This window comes from Sinocyclocheilus anshuiensis, unplaced genomic scaffold (assembly GCF_001515605.1).
Source record: "Sinocyclocheilus anshuiensis isolate Anshui unplaced genomic scaffold, SAMN03320099.WGS_v1.1 scaffold419, whole genome shotgun sequence".
Lineage (NCBI taxonomy): Eukaryota > Metazoa > Chordata > Actinopteri > Cypriniformes > Cyprinidae > Sinocyclocheilus > Sinocyclocheilus anshuiensis.
Window position 1 is genome coordinate 453300 of NW_015548228.1, and position 18938 is coordinate 472237.

The window sequence follows — 18938 nt, forward strand, 5'->3', positions numbered from 1 at the left end:
TCTCACGTAATGACGTCATCACGCCGGATCTGGGTCAGCGCCGGCGCCGCCACATGCGAGCGTCATGATACTGTCGTAACTTTACTTTACGTACCTTTACATAACTTTACAGATAAACGAAGGTCTTACGGGTTTCGAACAACACGAGGGTGAGTAATTAACAACATAATTTTCACTTTTGGGTGAACCCTTTAAGCTCAATCGACAGCATTTGTGGCATAATGTTGATTAAAAAAAGACTATATAAAGAAAAATAATGCAAAATTTGAGGTTCTGGAGAGGCACTTACAATGGAAGCAAATGGGGCCAATCCATAGCTTATTTTTTAAAGCACTGACATTAATTATTCAATAAAAATGTGTTTATTATTTTAGCTATAAAGTCGTTCTACTGATTTATACAGTCATTTTAGGGTTTAAGCTATGCTGTCTTTGCAACAATTGTAAAATTGTATATACACTATCATTCAAAAGTTTAGAGTGAGTATTTTAATGTTTTAAAAGAAGTCACTCATGCTCATCAAGGTCATCAAAATACTTTATTTAATAATTTTATTCCTCTACTGTCAAAAGCTGTATTTATCACCATCATTACTCCAGTCTTCAGAGTCACATGATCCTTCAGAAGTCATTCTAATGTGCTGATTTGATGCTCAAGAAACATTTCTAATTATTATCAATGTTGAACACAGTTGTGACGCTTTATATTTAAGTGGAAACATTGATACATGTTTTCAGGATTCTCTGGTGGATAAAAAGTTCAAAAGAACAGTATATTCTTCTTACTGATCCCAACTTTTTTTTGAACAAACGTAATTTCACAGACACATATTGTCTACTTCTTTTGGTTATACTGCTAAAACAGCAAGTACTTTAACATTTTTGGATTGGCCTCGTTCATTTCTATTGCAAGTGCCTCACTGTGACCCAGATTTCTTTACTTTTTTTCAAAGAAAATGAGAGACAAGTGCTGTCAATTGAGATTAGCCTAAAATGAATTGAGAATATAAATTTAACATTCACGTAGTACAACAAAACTCACATGCAGTTTGCTTATAAGTGCAGTAATACAGCTGAGGCTCCTTTATATGAGTCATTTCAATTAGAAGATACTGTACAGCTTCTCATTTCAATTAGAAGATACTGTACAGCTTCATCTCAAAGCATCACAATGTTAATGACGCATCCTCAGACGTGTAACTGTTTTAATAAATGCAGCACTTTGATGCTGACTTAGAAATACAAAAGAGCTCTGAGACACTCATGCTGAAGGGAAGGAGATGGTCAGGTGATGGTGAAGTGAAGAGCAAAGCAGAGCGAGGACACGTTACCCTGGGGTCCCTGTTACCTTGACGTGTATCTGATTACGAAGCACAGCTGCCCGCAGGATCATGGCTTTCGCTCGTCTCTGGAACTCTTTGCCCATCTGTAGAGACTTCTCAAAGGTTGTGCTTCTCTGATCCACGTCCCTGGCATACAGGATCTACAAACACAGTTTTCAATTAGCAGGTGAACCTCAGGTTTTAATGCAAAATCTTCACCAAAGCCTGTTTCTAGAACAGTCCCTTGTTTTAGGCAAAAAGGCAATATGGCATGTTTTATTCAAGGTAAGGTGCTTAATGACAAAGCAAGAGAAAAGTAGATTATAAATATAATTCAGTCAATGCTGAAAGGTATTGATAGAAAAATCTGCCAAAATATTTTAGCTTAGCAACAAGAAAAGGGAACAATGTTCCAGAAAAAGAAGTGCCAGGGTGACAAATGAGAGCGTGCAGCCCTGCCTTGCTGTGGGAGTCGATACGAGCATTGATCAGGCCCTCCAGGATCAGCTGGGTCAATTCATCCTCCAGAGCTGCCACTGTGGTATTAAAGGCCACGGCCATTTTGTTCATGTCTGCTGACACATATGGGCTAAAGTACTGCCCGTGGGAAATACAAGACAAAGTTAATCAATTGGTCATGTAAGTGCAACTATGTTAATACTTTAGGAGTCGATATTATCTTATGGCCTTTACACTTTTAACTTTAACTCACATTCAGCATTCCATATCAATATAATTATGTCAAGCAGGGCTCAAAAACAGGGATGACCTGATGTTCACTGATCATGTGCATGTCAATATGGCTTTTTGAGAACATATAGAACACTGCTGTTGTGAATTCTACTGATTTAAAGGGATAGTTCACCCAAAAATGAAGATTCTGTCATCATTTACTCATCCAGTTATCATTTTTGGACTAACTATTCCATTAAAGGAATCAGATTAAGAAGAAGTCAAAGTTCGGCAACTAAATAAAAATCACAGACCAAAACCACATATCCCTTTACATACCTGTATGAGGGCTCTGTTCCTGATTTGTGTGTACAGTGTTCTTACATGAGGGGCCAGATACATGTCTAGGAGGAGATTATCCTATAATACATAAAATAAAACACTTATGAATCATAACATCCCAACAAAAATGACAACAGAAAGAATCAGTGTCTGAAACTTTGCTAAATCAAAACCTAGCAACTCAGCACACATCAATAAACTCACCTTCATTTCATCCAGCATTTTCAGACAAGATGCATACTTTGACTCGTAAAACTTGAAGATAATATCACGGACTTGTGGTTCCAACTCTAAAAATAATTTAAAGGAGCTAAAAAACAAAGGGCGAGTAAAATTAAATCAATGAGGTTTTATCCACATGTAACCAGTAACAATCTACCTCTTGTGTTAATTAGAACACCTAGTTTGAAGGTGCAAAAGGTTCACCTGCTTGAGATGACATTTCGCTGCAGTTCCTGTCTGTCAAATGTAGCCAGGGCACACAGCCCCCCATACACTGCTACATTACTGGGGGAAAGTAGCTAGAGAGCAAACAGAGCATCTCATTACACACTGTATCTTATTTATCTTCAACGGTGTTATTAGAAATATCTGGCGTGGCATTAGAACAAAGCTGAAAATGACACCAACCTCAGGGAAGTCGCAGTGGTCAAAGGAGGCTTGCAGGAAGCACTTGGCAGCCGGTTTATACTTTCTTGAGGCAAGTTCTGCCAATCCTATTGTCACGAGAGAGATGATAATATCAAATCAAAAGAAAGGTCGAAACCATTTTTACATGACTTGCAGTACAAATCTCAGGAATTGACTAAAAATGTGACTACAATAATAATACAAATTAATAATACATACACACACACACACACACACACACAGTATCTCACAGAAGTGAGTACACCCCTCACATTTTTGTAAATATTTTATTATATCTTTTCATGTGACAACACTGAAGAAATGACACTTTGCTACAATGTAAAGCAGTGAGTGTACAGCTTGTATAACAGTGTACATTTGCTGTCCCCTCAAAATAACTCAACACACAGCCATTAATGTCTAAACCGCTGGCCACAAAAGTGAGTACACCCCTGAGTGGAACCTGTCCTGTTAAACCGCTGTATGGTCTTGGCCACCATGCTGCAGCTCAGTTTCAGGGTCTTGGCAATCTTCTTATAGTCTACGCCATCTTTATGTAGAGCAACAATTCTTTTTTTCAGATCCTCAGAGAGTTCTTTGCCATGAGGTGCCATGTTGAACTTCCAGTGACCAGTATGAGAGATTGAGAGTGATAACACCAAATTTAACACACCTGCTCCCCATTCACACCTGAGACCTTGTAACACTAATGAGTCACTTGACACAGGGGAGAGAAAATGGCTAATTGGGCCCAATTTGGACATTTTCACTTAGGGGTGTACTCACTTTTGTGGCCAGTGGTTTAGACATTAATGACTGTGTATTGAGTTATTTTGAGGGGACAGCAAATTTACACTGTTATACAAAGCTGTACACTCACTACTTTACATTGTAGCAAAGTGTCATTTCTTCAGTGTTGTCACATGAAAAGATGTAATAAAATATTTACAAAAATGTGAGGGGTGTACTCACTTCTGTGAGATACTGTATATACATATATTTTTTTTTATATATAAATTGTTAATACATTGAGTATGTATACACATTGTTAAAAACAGACTAAAATAATGATTCAGCATGTGTCTACATTTCAAAGATAAATAAACTTCACATACTTGAAATACAAATAAAGTACTTGCCTGCAGCACATTTCAGTTTGGTTAGAACAGCTTGGTTTTGACTATCTCTCTCTCCTCGTTGCTAGATTGCAGAGATACACAACAATTATAATTGTAGATTCATTGTCTTTTGAAATTTCTCAGCTTAGTAAACCAGAATGAAAGGTTGCTCCTACCTCTGCTATCTCTGGAGTGGATTCAGCCTTACTGACATAGCTAAGTACATGGGACCAGTTTTGGAGGTAAACGCTAACCTATAAAATATTAAGGTTGTTTGGATCAGTTGTTAGAGACTGCTTGAATTTTTAAGCTATCCGCACCAAAAAGATTCGAAACCGTAAAACAGAAAATTCTGCTATATGCAGGCTGAATTTTGAGATTTTATGCTTGAAATTAAGCTTTAAGCAATAACAATTTAAAAAAAAACTGTATGCTCTTTCATGAATATTGTATCATCATTAAACACATCAGTTGATGGTCAGGGAAGACAACAAGCCCATACCTTGATTACATTAAGACACATGTTGATGACATGCTTGGCGCTAGTGCAGTAGTCTCTGGCTCGGGAGTAGCATTTCAGGGCATTGCTGAGGTCACCACAGTCAAGATAGTGATCTCCAAGGTCATCATGACCCCTCCTGAACACATGCAGATGTAAAAAAAGAAAAATGTAAAAACAGGTACAGCATCACAGACAATAAAAAATGACAGACATTCAGTCTGGCCTTACCTTATGCTTTCTTTGATGGAGTTTCCCTTGTAGTTCTTAAGGTCGGTGTCCAGCTTCTCCAGTTTGAGCAGGGCTTTTTTCCTGGTGGATTCTGCCCAGGCTGTGTCGAGAGGAGGGGGTTCAACTGCCCCCTCCGGTACCGCATCTGGGACACCTTGCACATCCCTGTGTTGACAAACATTTTAAGAACAAACTTATTCAAAGTCATGCATGTAATATTTCCATGAGGAAACCATGTTTGGTTGTAGAAAAGAAATGAACTTGAATTGCCTTGTGGCTTCAGTGAGTTTGCGATGGATTTCTTCGTAGACATCAACATTAAAGGTTCTTTGGACAAAAGACAGGGCCATCTTCAGTGCTTCCACTCGTAGCTGGGGGCAGTGGTCTGCAATAAACTGCAGCCTCTCGATCCTCATCAGCCCACTGTAACTGGAGGCATACTGCTCTAGATCCTGTGCAAAAATAAAGTCAGCTCTCAGTTCATCAAAGTCCCAAAAAATGTTGTGACTCGCATTATATCAGCGCTATATTGATGGCCAAACAATATGACAGATGCTCATTTCCCCAATTTTTTTATACTTAAATTAAATGAGCATTAGATAATGGCAATGTTGAAGCAGTGTTGTTAGTGTTTAAACAAAAACTATTACAATAGTTTTGTTAATTGTAATAAAGCTGAAATAACGTATAAATTTAAGATGAAAAACAACAACAACAACAACAAAAAACTAAACATAGACATGTTGCCTTGGAAGCTAAATACAAGTACTATAAATTACTAAAACTTGAATAAAAATAAATTAAAGCTAAATGTAAATATTAAAAATTAAAACTAATAAAAATGACAAAAGCACATAACAAAATCACTCAAACTTAAACTAACATTAAAATTAAATGTGAAACTATAAAAAAACTACAAATTTAAAATATTAATAAATGCTATACCAATATATAAACAATATTAAAATAACACTGAGGTAAATACAAATGACATTAATAATTAAATGTCAAATGCATCTTTAGCAAATCTCAAAATGAAAATCTTTTGTACTTTAAATTATAATGCTGTGTGATCCCTAAAATCCCCATGTAACACTTAAAACTCTATGTTTTTTATTTTTAATATCAAATTATTACAATATATAATTTTAATATCAGCCATTTACTGGTTATTAGACGGAATCTCTACCAAAAAAAGTACAACTTTTTCTGTGATTCTGAAAATGATCAAAACAACAAGAGAATTTAGATGCTGCATGATATTTTGTTAAAAATAATTAAAAAATAAGAAGTTAATGATTTATAATAGCGAACAGCTTAAGGAAGCGAGTACACAAGTGTATACAATGATACATACCAATGTCGGGTTTTCCACAACATAGTTGGTGTCAGGCGCATTCTGCTGGTCTTCCTGAGGGTCAGCATCTATCTGCATGGGCTCTACAGACCCCTGTTAATACAGGAAACACCATGTTTAACACTCTGCACTGGAGGAATGTATTCAAGTGTAGGTGAACAAAATCGGACATCGAGGAACCAATATCCTTACCACCAAACAAATCTTGTGTGGAAAGAAAAACATAATACCACAACACTGAGTGACAGCTCCAAGGCTTTCAGATGGCTTCACATCCTATCTGCCTTCATTGTGTGGTTCCCTCCAGTGAGTATGATGAGGAGCTTGAGCTGTACACACTGAATCCGGCAGTAAAATCCATGAACAGATCAGACATGCTGCTTTGACCGTTGAAGTTCAGCTCTACCCATGAGGATGAGGCTGATCTGACTGGCAAATTCAAGCTTGCCCTGAGCCTGCCCTGAACCTGCCCTTCAGCATCCTGCTGACCTGACTGAAAATACTCCTGCAAGAAGGTGGATGCTTATAAAATCACACTGGGGTGGCAGCAGCTCCGAGACAAAAACAATTCAAAGTTGCTGAAATTAACACATAAATATAAACCAAACAAACTGAAGAATGTTTCAACTTCAGAAGTGAGGATTTAAAGATATTCATTAGATTAAAAAAGTGGCAGCAACAAGTACACACTGGCTTCTCACATGCAACATTTTGACACAGATTCATAACCACAAAAGACAATGGGAGGGACACACACATCCCCACCACATTTCATCTTACTAGTCAAACATTTTGGTTTTTCAATAACAGATTGTTTAAAACAGCGTTTGTCCACCCATCTTGAATAAACGGTTACATCGTTAACCACACACACTTTCCAACACCCAATATTTTTTAAGATTACATAACACTGCATTAAATGACCTGGGCTGTCATTCTTGATTAACTACATTATAATGCACACGCTCATAAATGACAGTCTAATATAACTGAATCTAACTGACGTTACGGTTTGTAAAACTGAAATACTGCTCAATAAAATATGAGCAGCTCCACCGTGTTTAATCATTTTGGTTAATAAAACTAGATCAGGCTTAAATTTAAATATTCAGTGCTCTATATTAACCTCTGCAAGCAAATGATAGAGGCTGTGTCTCAAAACCTAGTGTGCAGCCTACCTAGACAGTATTTTAGAGCCTCATATGAAGTTGTAGAGCACTTAAATGAAGCATAAAATGCGTTCTAGCCAGGCAAAATGTACTATGCTTTGAAACACAGCCTGAATTGCAAGCACACTGGCTAAATGATACAAAACAGACAGCTTGCTAACGAGATAGCTTGCTAAACACACTTAGCCGGCTAAAGAAACTTTCTACCCAAGTGTTTCACAAGCGACCCCGAGAAAGCCCACTGGACCACTTTGGGTGTAAACCAAAACAGCTCTATTGGATGTATTCACTGTCGAAACTGCATTGGTCTCGCTCCTCGGGCGGATAGAGGCGCGCTGTCGCTAAACTAGTCGCGTCCCGAGGGCCGCTCTGACTTACGAGCTCATGCTAGACGAGCTAACAGCTCTCAACGGCTGCGATAGGGGAGGAACTGACACTGTAAACAGAGGCACTTCAACTCGGTGCGCTTCTTCTAGCTACTCTCGTGTTGTGGAAGATGACGGAAAAGCATTTAAAGGCGCTAATTTACCTGAAAGTTAAAGACCTGCACGGGTAGCGGCATCTCCTCCTCCTCTGCAGAAACAGAGCACACAAACACATCCGGGGCATGAGAGTGCGCGTGGTGGACGTCACTACCTTCACACCCCGCGAGTCACTGCACTCTCATGTGGGTGGTGTATTTTGCAGGCTCAAGGCCATAAGATAATAACAAAAACACATTTACAGTGAACATTCTTACATGAGTGGCTGAGTTTATATTGAGGCAGCGTCTGGTACACGTCTGTTAAAATGATGTAAATGCTGTCGAGCATCTTTATTGCTTGGGTTTCTGACTTTGTCTTAAGTATACTTAATACTTAATAATTATGTCTGAAAATATTTGCTAAATAGTTCTATTTATCATATGTTCTCATATTTATTTTATGTTTTTGTAAAGTCAATTTTGCCGATATAATACTATAATGACCACTTTACTATTTAAAATGCTTAAAAATATTTACTATTTTTGATAGTGATTAGATTTTTAGTGAACTGTATTAAAACCAATTTGGGTCAGTTTGAACTGCAAACATAATAGTTACTAATTATACTAATAGTATATGGAACCAGGGGCGTAGCCATCATTTCAGAAGTGAGGGGGACAGAAATGTTATATATATATATATATATATATATATATATAAAACATTACAATAAGTGGGGGGGACACGTCCCCCACGTAATCTACGCCCCTGTATGGAACCAACAACAATAAAATCTCGTTTCTGTATTTTAATTTATAGATAATAACATTGAGATTTCAATAATTGTTTTTTTTTACCACTGAACTAGGTAATGTACCTAGTTTCCATGTCAGAAATCTGGTCACCTTAGTTTGGGTGTTGGTTAAGTCTAGTTATGTAAAGGATATTGTACACTGAAGAGTTTATTTTGAGATAATGACCCATTGGCTGTACAGTATCCAGATGTTACTTAGCAAATGAATAAAAGACCACACAACAGCCACAACCACACCTTCACAATGATGTCTCACTCGTACTGATTTTATTATTTTTTTGGCAAGAACTGAAACTGCGACTGAGGTTATGTACTGTATGTGCCAGTGATTTAATTTTCTGTCATTAGTTCAATAAAAACAAAAATGCCTAATGTTAATGCATACTAACAAAACATAAATGCTCAAATGGCACACATATACACATTTTTTAAACTCATTAAAATTGAAATATTAATCATTAAAAGGTTAAAGAACATTTCAAAGAATCATCTGAACACTTACAACTGTTAAAACATTTTGTTAGCCCAGCACAAAAATCAGTAATGGCACACTTCATCGTGTTTGAAACATATCAAAATATATAGGAAAATGTTTAGCAAAAAATAAAAAAAAGACTTTTAAACGATGTACAATCTACACAAAATGGTTTTCATTGTAAGTTGCAGTATGTAGTCCATTAAACATTACAGACAATTGTGATTACAGCTTATTTATATAGTATTATTTCTGTTTATAGTATCTAATAATAGTACTTTATAGGCTAACAAATATTTCAGTGTGTAATATTTCTGTCATTGTTTAACAAATTATCACATACAGTAGTCACATTAAAACACAGGTACTGTATGAAATGTTTAACAGGCAATAAAAGCTGAAAGTAAAATACTTAAAAATGCATTTACCGTCACCCCTCAAGTGAGAGCATTAACTATGGCAACACATTTAAGTCGCAAAATATCTATGTACATAATCTTCTGACACATTCACAGATCCCAAAATTATGTGCAGATAAAATATGAATAGTCACGATTTCCACACAATAAGCTCTGAAAAATGTAACATTTGTTGCAACAGGGCAAATAACTTTACAGTTAGCTATGCGTGTTCTTTAGTAACTAATTATTCATCCTGATGCCATGGCCTTATGTCATTCTCTTCCAATAAATGTTCACATTAAACCAACAATTTAAGGCAAAGTTTAATAAAAACAAAGCAAATTTGGCATATTTATGTTGATATGTGACCCTTGACCACAAAACCAGTCTTAAGTCGCTGGGGTATATTTGTAGCAATAGCCAACAATACATTGTAGGGGTCAAAATTATTGATTTTTCTTTTATGCCAAAAATCATTAGGATATTAGGTAAAGATCATGTTCCATGAAGGTATTTTGTAGATTTCCTACCGTAAATATATCAAAACTTAATTTTTGATTAGTAATATGCATTGCTAAGAACTTATTTGGACAACTTTAAAGGTGATTTTCTCAATATTTAGATTTGTTTTGCACCCTCAGATACCAGATGTTCAAATAGTTGTATCTCGGCCAAAAATTGTCCTATCCTAACAAACCATACATCAATGGAAAGCTTATTTATTCAGATTATGCATAAATCTCAATTTTTCTCAAAAATTGACCCTTGTGACTGGTTATACCAGACATACCATGGAAATGCATGTCTCTGCAGTTAGTCACCTCACAACCTGGATTTATCTGTTGCTAACAGCAGAGCTGAAGAGCAAGAGCCTGCTGTTTACATGGCATATCAATGAAGAAATGAGTTGCAGTGTTTCTCAAAATACAGTACACTTCTTGCCCCTTTTCTTTACAGGTGGAGGACATAAAACAGCGCGGATGGCCTCATCAAACACGGTTTTTAAACCCCGTTGAGTAAGAGCAGAGCACTCCAGATACTTCACAGCACCTACAAAGCCAAAGATTTCAATGAGCCAACTATACACGATACAATTCCCCATGGCAATGCCATAACACTATTATAGCACATTGAAAAAGTTCTAAACTGTAAAAAATATACATTTTTTAAAGTTGTAAACAAAGACTATTTAAGTACGTTTGATACATATATATTTCAGTTTTTGTACTTCAAATTTTCTCATTTAATTAATTGCACTAGCAAATTTTATTTGTAAAATTTACTAGCAATTTTTTTAATGAAAATTGTTTCTACACCAATTTTTTTTCAGTGTAGGTTAGTTTTAAAAAAAGGAAATAAACCATATACATATTAAAAATAACATTCTCACCAATCTCTCTAGCCATAGCAAGCCCTTGCGGATAAGTGATGGGAGCTAGTTTCTTATCCCGCAGACGTTCAATCGTGTCTTTGTCATCTCGCAGATCAAGTTTAGTGCCCACAAGTATGATGGGGGTGTTTGGACAGTGATGGCGAACCTCAGGGTACCACTACAAAGAGAAATCTGGTTAACACTAGGCACCCTAATAGCTTGTGGATCTTGTTAAGGAATCCAAATGCTCAAGAAATATTTCTTATTCTTCAGTGGATACTAACCTTTGCTCTTACATTCTCAAAGGAAGCAGGGCTCACCAGTGAGAAGCAAATTAAAAACACATCCTGTAGAAAGCAAAGGAGACTCTTGGTAAAAATCAATGTCATCAATTATTCATTTCTGATTACACTGCATTATATAATGCTGAGGTTGTCAGAAAACGGAAGAATCATTTTTTAAAAACTTTTTATAACCTTTTTAAATCATTTATCATTTGAAGAAAGCACAGTACCGCTCAAATGTTTGGAGTCTGTACGATATATTAATGCACTAAAAGAAGCTCTTTATGCTCACCAAGGCTGCATTTATTTAAATAATACATTTAGATGTATTATTACAACTTAAAATAACTGTTTCTATTTGAATATATTTTTAAATGTAATTTATTCCTGTAATGGCAAAGTTGAATTTGTTTTGTGGAAACAATGATACATTTTTTCAGGATTCTTTGATGAATAATAAGTTAAGAACAGCATTTATTTGGAATAGAAATGTTTTGTAACATTATACACTGCAAAAATTGATTTTCTTACTTAGTATTTTGTCTTGTTTTCTAGTATAAATATCGAAACATTCTTAAATCAAGATGCATTTACTTGACAATTAAAACGATTTAAAGGCACAATATGTAAGATCTTTTTATTAAAATATTCAAAAACCACTAGAACAGTGTTATATATTTTGCTGACTTGTGTACTTACATTATCCCAAATGTTTCGAAGAATGTTTAAATCCAGAGAAATACGTAATTTTAACTAGTGACACGGAGCGTGTCCATAGTGTCATTGTGTCGCCTGCCAATGACGTCATAACCCCTCGATTTCCGGAAACACCAAAGATGCTTTAATATGTTGTGCGTTTTAATAGAATGTACTGTATCTAGTCTGATAAAACAGCGCTGCTTTTTTCCCCACATACGCACAACCGGAAGGAGCGGAAGCGGTCGACTGTGGCATAATAAAAGCTCCGCTGCTTTCGAGCCGTGTGTCACGCTCGTTCAGCGTCTCGTTTCGCTTCGACGGCTTTCAGCCTCACCCTGCTTCATTCTACTACGTTAATAAATCATAAGCTCATCCATGAACATTATTTCTGCCCGAGTCCCGTCAGATTGCATCGGCTGTGGGGATGAAGACCACAACTCCCATGATTCCACACTCAGTCACTGCGTCATCAAGCTACGCCTTTGTCTCTTTGTTTATTTTGAATATGCGCCCTCTAGCGGCGAAAATTACATATTGCGCCTTTAATGAAGAACAAACTTCTCTGATAAACTAGAAATCCTAAACTTAGCCCAAACCCAGCAGGACTGACGTCAGAGAAATCAGCACTTTGCCTCTTATTAGTGTTTTTTTTCTTCACCTCCATCTATTCCTGGTTGAGCGTCTTCGATTATGTCTTAATGATGTTGCCTGCAATACTGAAGCATCTTGACATCACCTCCAGTGACTCAGTGTGAACGTGCCAACTCTCTTACTAACCTTTGCTCTTACATTCTCAAAGGAAGCAGGGCTCACCAGTGAGAAGCAAATTAAAAACACATCCTGTAGAAAGCAAAGGAGACTCTTGGTAAAAATCAATGTCATCAATTATTCATTTCTGATTACACTGCATTATATAATGCTGAGGTTGTCAGAAAACGGAAGAATCATTTTTTAAAAACTTTTTATAACCTTTTTAAATCATTTATCATTTGAAGAAAGCACAGTACCGCTCAAATGTTTGGAGTCTGTACGATATATTAATGCACTAAAAGAAGCTCTTTATGCTCACCAAGGCTGCATTTATTTAAATAATACATTTAGATGTATTATTACAACTTAAAATAACTGTTTCTATTTGAATATATTTTTAAATGTAATTTATTCCTGTAATGGCAAAGTTGAATTTGTTTTGTGGAAACAATGATACATTTTTTCAGGATTCTTTGATGAATAATAAGTTAAGAACAGCATTTATTTGGAATAGAAATGTTTTGTAACATTATACACTGCAAAAATTGATTTTCTTACTTAGTATTTTGTCTTGTTTTCTAGTATAAATATCGAAACATTCTTAAATCAAGATGCATTTACTTGACAATTAAAACGATTTAAAGGCACAATATGTAAGATCTTTTTATTAAAATATTCAAAAACCACTAGAACAGTGTTATATATTTTGCTGACTTGTGTACTTACATTATCCCAAATGTTTCGAAGAATGTTTAAATCCAGAGAAATACGTAATTTTAACTAGTGACACGGAGCGTGTCCATAGTGTCATTGTGTCGCCTGCCAATGACGTCATAACCCCTCGATTTCCGGAAACACCAAAGATGCTTTAATATGTTGTGCGTTTTAATAGAATGTACTGTATCTAGTCTGATAAAACAGCGCTGCTTTTTTCCCCACATACGCACAACCGGAAGGAGCGGAAGCGGTCGACTGTGGCATAATAAAAGCTCCGCTGCTATGATTTCTGCCTGAGTCCTGTCAGATTGCATCGGCTGTGGGGATGAAGACCACAACTCCCATGATTCCACACTCAGTCACAGCGTCATCAAGCTACGCCTTTGTTTCTTTGTTTGTTTTGAATAAATAAACCTCCAGCGGCGAAAATGACATATTGTGCCTTTAAGATATTAAGTTGTTTTCTAAAAACAATTCTCAATTTTGTTAGTTTTTGCTTAGAACAATCAAAAATATCTGCCAATGGAGTAAGAAAAATAATCTTAATTCAAAGGCTAAACAAGATTATTTTTCTTGCCCCATTGGCCTAAGTTGACAGGTTTACCATCCACCATAACATTGGCAGAGTAGTTGTCAAATCTGAGGGTCACACACAGATTTTTCAGAACATTTCAGAAACACATCCACAGAAGTAAACTGCAGAGACACACAGGAATAATTCCCATTTCAAAGTATCAAACTACTCACACTGTGGGAATATACTCTCCTGGGAAGGCATTAGTGGTGTAGCTGATGAGCAGGCATGTCTTACCCACGGCACTGAAATACAAAAGATGCTAAGTGGTAAGTGTGACTGCAGTACTGAGGACCGAGGACTGCACATACACGGCACATCAAGGAAACAATAGTGGAAAGCAGGCAGAAAGGCCTGTAGTTATTCATTCAGGCATTACATTCACTCTTGGGCTCGATGGCACGCTGGCAGCCACTAATTCACAGTTCTGTTCTCAAATGAACTGCCCCGCCGGATGAGGAGTGAATACAGGGTGACAGCTTCTTGTCATGAAAAACACACACTGCATGCACTTACACAGAAAGAGGAGTAAAGAGCATAGAGAGGAAATGCAGTGGCAGGGTGAAAAGTTATCAAAAATTAGGAAAGGAAGAGTAAGAGTGATAATAAAAGGGGTAAAAATAGAAAAAGCAAAGTAAGCGGGCAAAAATGAAAGAAACCAATGGCAAATGACAGAAAGCGTGTACCATGAGACAGGGGCTAAACCTTAAATGGTTACAAGGAAACAGCTAATATTAATTCTCCAAGGTCTAAAAGAAACTATGAATTAAGCACATACATTTAACTAATACCATGAAATAAGTACAAATCACACCAAATACTAGGCCTATAGAGATAATAAACGGTTTGGCCAATATTTTTTCTGCTTGACATGTATTGTAAGCTAAAACAGTACTAGTATTATTATTGTTAAAATTTTATAGTACATATTGCATTCTACTGTTGTAGTCTAATAATTATCTAGTGATTATTTAAAAAAATTTAAATAAAAAACTGATGAATAGTGGTTATGGGACACATTAATATTAAAAATAACCGGTATGGGTAATGAAATGATCGTACAAACAAATGCTAGTTGATATCTACCAAACGCTTACAATGCAACTATTTGTTTCGTTCGATGTTTATCATCGCTGGGGGGAAATACCGTTTTAAGAATTTAGGAAGGAATTAGGCTGGTTTTATGATGCGCTCTGATAGAAAAGAATGACTTAAGAAAAGGTTAGGGGTAAAGTTCAGGCTCACAAGCAAGCACACGATCATTTCCACCCGAGCTCTAGCGATGTAGGTGTGAAACATGGCATTACATAGCCGTTGCGCCGTACTACACGCGCATCTCATTTCTACACTGCACGAGATGCGTTTAATGCTTGCATGGTTTACATGGCATCATTGCCACAATACTTTAAAGCGACATCGATTCATTTAAAAATGGAACAAATGCACACAATTGTAAACGCCTGAGCATATATTTAACAAAACAGCCATCACTAAACAGAGCCTATGCTCATTACAATCTAATTTTAAACCATAATGATAACAACTACGGTGTTTCGGACACGGTAATATTTAAAAATGTTTAATAATTATAAAACCCTCAATTCTGTCTCAGCAGATCTCACTCATCCGCTGAGCCAAACCACAATCCCCAGCTCGGAGAGCTCCCCAGCTCCTTCTCGCAACAATTGCTTTTCCCCCAAAAGAAAACCTCCGTACAAAAATAAGCAATTTTAGCATTTATTCTTCAACATCTTACCCGTCGCCGACAACGACACACTTAATGGCTTGCATTTGCAGTGCACGAGTAGTATCCGACGAGCGAGGAATCTGAAGAAATAGCCTGAAATGTGATGTTAAGGTGCCTGTGGGCTGGTACGATTGCTGTTCAGCTGCAGCAGCGGTCGGTGGCAGTCGGGGGTATTTCACGATATTTCCGGAAAAAGACGAACACAAGGTTCGTACGCTTTCGGAGATCTCGTGAGCCTGCCTGCTTCTCTCTCGTTCCGTATCCCAGTACAATGCGCCTGTGAAAATATTATTAATTTCATAGATAAGGGAGTAAACACTGCACGTTGAAATTAAAAACACGTATAAAAAAAAAAAGGAACAACTTTTTTATTAAAGGAACAACTGTCATTCCAGTGCCAGACAGTTGGGATGACAGTTGTTGTATTGGGTGTGGAGGGGTAGGGCAAAATGATACAGAAATCTCTGAAAAAATGCCATTAATTCACATGACTACAAATATTTTGGGAAGAGTCAACTCCCTGGGGGATGGATAATATGAAGAGTCCTTAAATAACAGTCGTCAAAATCAATATACCATACAGCCATTTTAACAGTGAGATGTCTTCTGCAAAATAGACTCTTAGAAATTATTTTGTTTTTTAACAAATTACAAGTTTACACTTTATTTTAAGGTGTCCTTGTTACAGTATAATTATACATTTAGTAAGTACTGAGAAATATTATTTGAGTTATACTATATGGTTAGGGTTATGGTGTGGCTTAAGGTTACTTGCATGTAATGCATAATTAATTGCTATTATAATAGTAATTACATGTAACAAGGACACATTAAAATAAAATGTTACCAATTAATTATTGCTGTAATTTCACTGTATACATATAGTATGGTAACACGTTATTTTAAGGTGTCCTTGTTACATGCGTTACATGTACTTACTTTTATAATAATTATGCAAAATTACAAGCAAGTAACCCTAAGCCAAACCCTAATCCTAACCCTAACCATATAGTAAGTACATGTAGTTAATTAATATTACTCAGTACTTAAATGTATAATTACACTGTAACAAGGAACTCCTTTTAGTATTCATTGGGGATGTACTGTAGCTTACGGAATTAAAAGTAAATGATCCAGGATTTATGTTTGATCCAGTATGATTAATTCAATGTATTTTATGCCAAAATATGTGATCCAAAAACCATGTATTACAGGCCGCAAGTAGTATTAATATTTGAATCCGTAGTCCTTGAGAGAAATACTCTACAGTACAGGAAACACAAGACACTTACATATTCAAGAATTCATAATTTTATTGCTTGACCTGCCATTGGGACAATCTATACCAAAAGGTTTACAACTTGAGCACATCCAATGAAATCAAACCGTACACAGTTATAGAAAAAGAATAATAGAAAAATGGTCCTCTGACATTTTACAACTCTCTGTGCTGAGGGCTTAACAAACTGAAGAATGGGTGAACAGGAGTCTCTAAGCCTTGATGGAAAAGCCTACAAGCAAATATATCAATTCCTCTGTACATACTAGAACACAATTTTACTGAAAACTTCAGAAGAAAACACCATTGGCAGTCACAACCAGGGAATGAAAAGCAAACTTAAAAAAAAAAAAAAATAATAAAAAGGTTGAGGGTGGTAATACAAACTCACTTCGAGTGTATCAATGAATGTTCTTCGAGAAACAGGCCTGAAGTTGTTAATAAATCATAATAAAAGCAAGCAAAAAATTGAATTAGCGGTGGAACAAATTACTTAATTTATTCATAAAAGGGAGAGAATTACAATAAAGTTTAAATTATGCATTTTACAGCAAACCGGGAGACTTATGGTTCATTTGATCAATTCTGCACTGCCAAATGAAGTTAAATGAACAAAGCAATGCATATATGAGCAATAACAAGTACACCATTTAGCAATTTTATGCCTAACAAATGGTGTCACAGTTTACATTAACGACTAAACAAATAACTTAAACATGTTTATTTATTCAACCCCATCATAAGGCATAAACCACTCAGTGAAAAGACAGTAGAACGGTTAATCAAAGGCTACTCTTTACATATCATTAAGGGTGCAGATTGTGTCTTTAAAGCTACAGCACCAAGATTTGACTGATTCTGAAATTATAATCCAGTCTAAAGGGGCAGAATCTGTGAATGAGCGTCTTTTCCCAGACAACTGCAGTGACAATGCAGTAAGGCTCTAAAATGCTCTTAAATCAAGTGTCAGAGAGTAAAAAGACAACAATTCCTCCATGTGGTCAGTAGGACAAAGTCAAATAGTGAAGATAAAAACACAAAATCTAGGTCAGTTCTCTTGCACCTTTCGTTAATTAACATAGCAATTTTGGGACAGTTCAGTTAAATAAACTCCTGATTACTGGAGCTTCAAGTCTAAATAAATTGCACTGCTAAGGGTATCTGTATATACCGATGAAAAAAATATTGTCGTTTACAGATAATACAGGTAACAGCTGACATTATGACTAGAATTGGGAGGGAAAAAAACTACAAGGAAATGTCTGTTGGCTATGCATTATGAAAGTAAAGAAATCAGGCACTTTTCAAAACCTAAATTCGCTCGAGTCTGCAGTATAAAGGAGCTGGACATCTGTATGATCACATAACGCAAGATGTGTGGAAAACAAAAATACACAAATTTAAAATTCACATCAACTGTTTTCAAATAATACAAGAATATCTCTGTGTGACTATTTAAAATCTACCTTCAGCAACAGTTAACACTATTGTACCACCCAGTAAAATCATACAACACAACTCGGAGAACCCCAAGAACAATATCTGATAAGAGATTAAGATGGTGGCAGTAGCGGATCGCAGATCTATTCCAATCATTTGATGGATCCTAACCCTCATGGCATACAGACACCATGAACTCAACACAAGCGGTAAATACTGTCCCTGTTTTAAGACTTGGATTTAACTAAGGAGAATCATCTAAATCTCAATCAAAAAAAGGACACTGATCATTTGAAAACTATTTTTCTTATTCCTGCCCTGTTGATAAACCAAATTATTTCAGTTTAAATTATGAAAGAAAGGAGGGGGGTGGGGGGGGGGGGGACATTTGGGATTTCAAAACAGTTCACATACACTCTCATCGAGAAAGAAAACCTAATGGGATCTTCACTTGGCTAAAGAGGTCACCAAGTGGTCACTTCCTGTCGAGGAGGATCCTCACATACTCTGTCAGATTTCATTAACCATTACATTTCTGTAACTCTTCTTCACAATTAAACAAAACAAACAAATGTAACTTTTT

The 18938-nt window shown here is 36.2% G+C and overlaps 2 protein-coding genes and 1 long non-coding RNA gene across 3 annotated transcripts in view; all 3 read right to left on the reverse strand.

The window, feature by feature from the left end:
- The window catches only part of gps1 (G protein pathway suppressor 1), a 9361-nt gene extending 1362 nt beyond the window's left edge, over window positions 1-7999 (reverse strand). Inside the window, exons 1-13 of the mRNA XM_016441565.1 lie at window positions 7869-7999; window positions 6171-6263; window positions 5084-5265; window positions 4814-4978; window positions 4586-4721; window positions 4260-4337; window positions 4105-4165; window positions 2966-3051; window positions 2762-2856; window positions 2540-2645; window positions 2333-2413; window positions 1781-1918; window positions 1348-1482 (exon numbers count right to left, since the gene is read on the reverse strand). Coding sequence (XP_016297051.1) covers window positions 1348-1482; window positions 1781-1918; window positions 2333-2413; window positions 2540-2645; window positions 2762-2856; window positions 2966-3051; window positions 4105-4165; window positions 4260-4337; window positions 4586-4721; window positions 4814-4978; window positions 5084-5265; window positions 6171-6263; window positions 7869-7901 — 1389 coding nt within the window. The 5' untranslated portion in view covers window positions 7902-7999. The remainder of the gene's footprint in view (window positions 1-1347; window positions 1483-1780; window positions 1919-2332; window positions 2414-2539; window positions 2646-2761; window positions 2857-2965; window positions 3052-4104; window positions 4166-4259; window positions 4338-4585; window positions 4722-4813; window positions 4979-5083; window positions 5266-6170; window positions 6264-7868) is intronic.
- A 2274-nt stretch (window positions 8000-10273) lies between these two features.
- Window positions 10274-12730, reverse strand: LOC107654454 (ras-related C3 botulinum toxin substrate 1). The gene is made up of 3 exons (XM_016441524.1): window positions 12626-12730; window positions 10884-11043; window positions 10274-10543 (listed from the first exon to the last, which is right to left on the reverse strand). Exons 1-3 carry the CDS (start codon window positions 12728-12730, stop codon window positions 10413-10415), a joined length of 396 nt encoding a protein of 131 aa, XP_016297010.1. The 3' UTR covers window positions 10274-10412.
- A 1162-nt stretch (window positions 12731-13892) lies between these two features.
- On the reverse strand, window positions 13893-15795 carry LOC107654494 (uncharacterized). Its single transcript, XR_001630341.1, has 3 exons — window positions 15646-15795; window positions 14063-14134; window positions 13893-13954 (listed from the first exon to the last, which is right to left on the reverse strand). It is a non-coding gene; the product is annotated as an uncharacterized LOC107654494 (long non-coding RNA).
- Window positions 15796-18938: the final 3143 nt, after the last annotated feature.

What these genes read in the sequence shown, in the direction of transcription:
- LOC107654454 (XM_016441524.1), bottom strand. Translation starts at nt 12,730, where the DNA reads ATGACATTGATTTTTACCAAGAGTCTCCTTTGCTTTCTACAGGATGTG. An exon ending in TTGAGAATGTAAGAGCAAAG is followed by an intron (nt 11,044 to 12,625) that starts GTTAGTAAGAGA and finishes TTCTCTTTGTAG; the next exon opens with TGGTACCCTGAGGTTCGCCA. An exon ending in TGCTATGGCTAGAGAGATTG is followed by an intron (nt 10,544 to 10,883) that starts GTGAGAATGTTA and finishes TTGGCTTTGTAG; the next exon opens with GTGCTGTGAAGTATCTGGAG.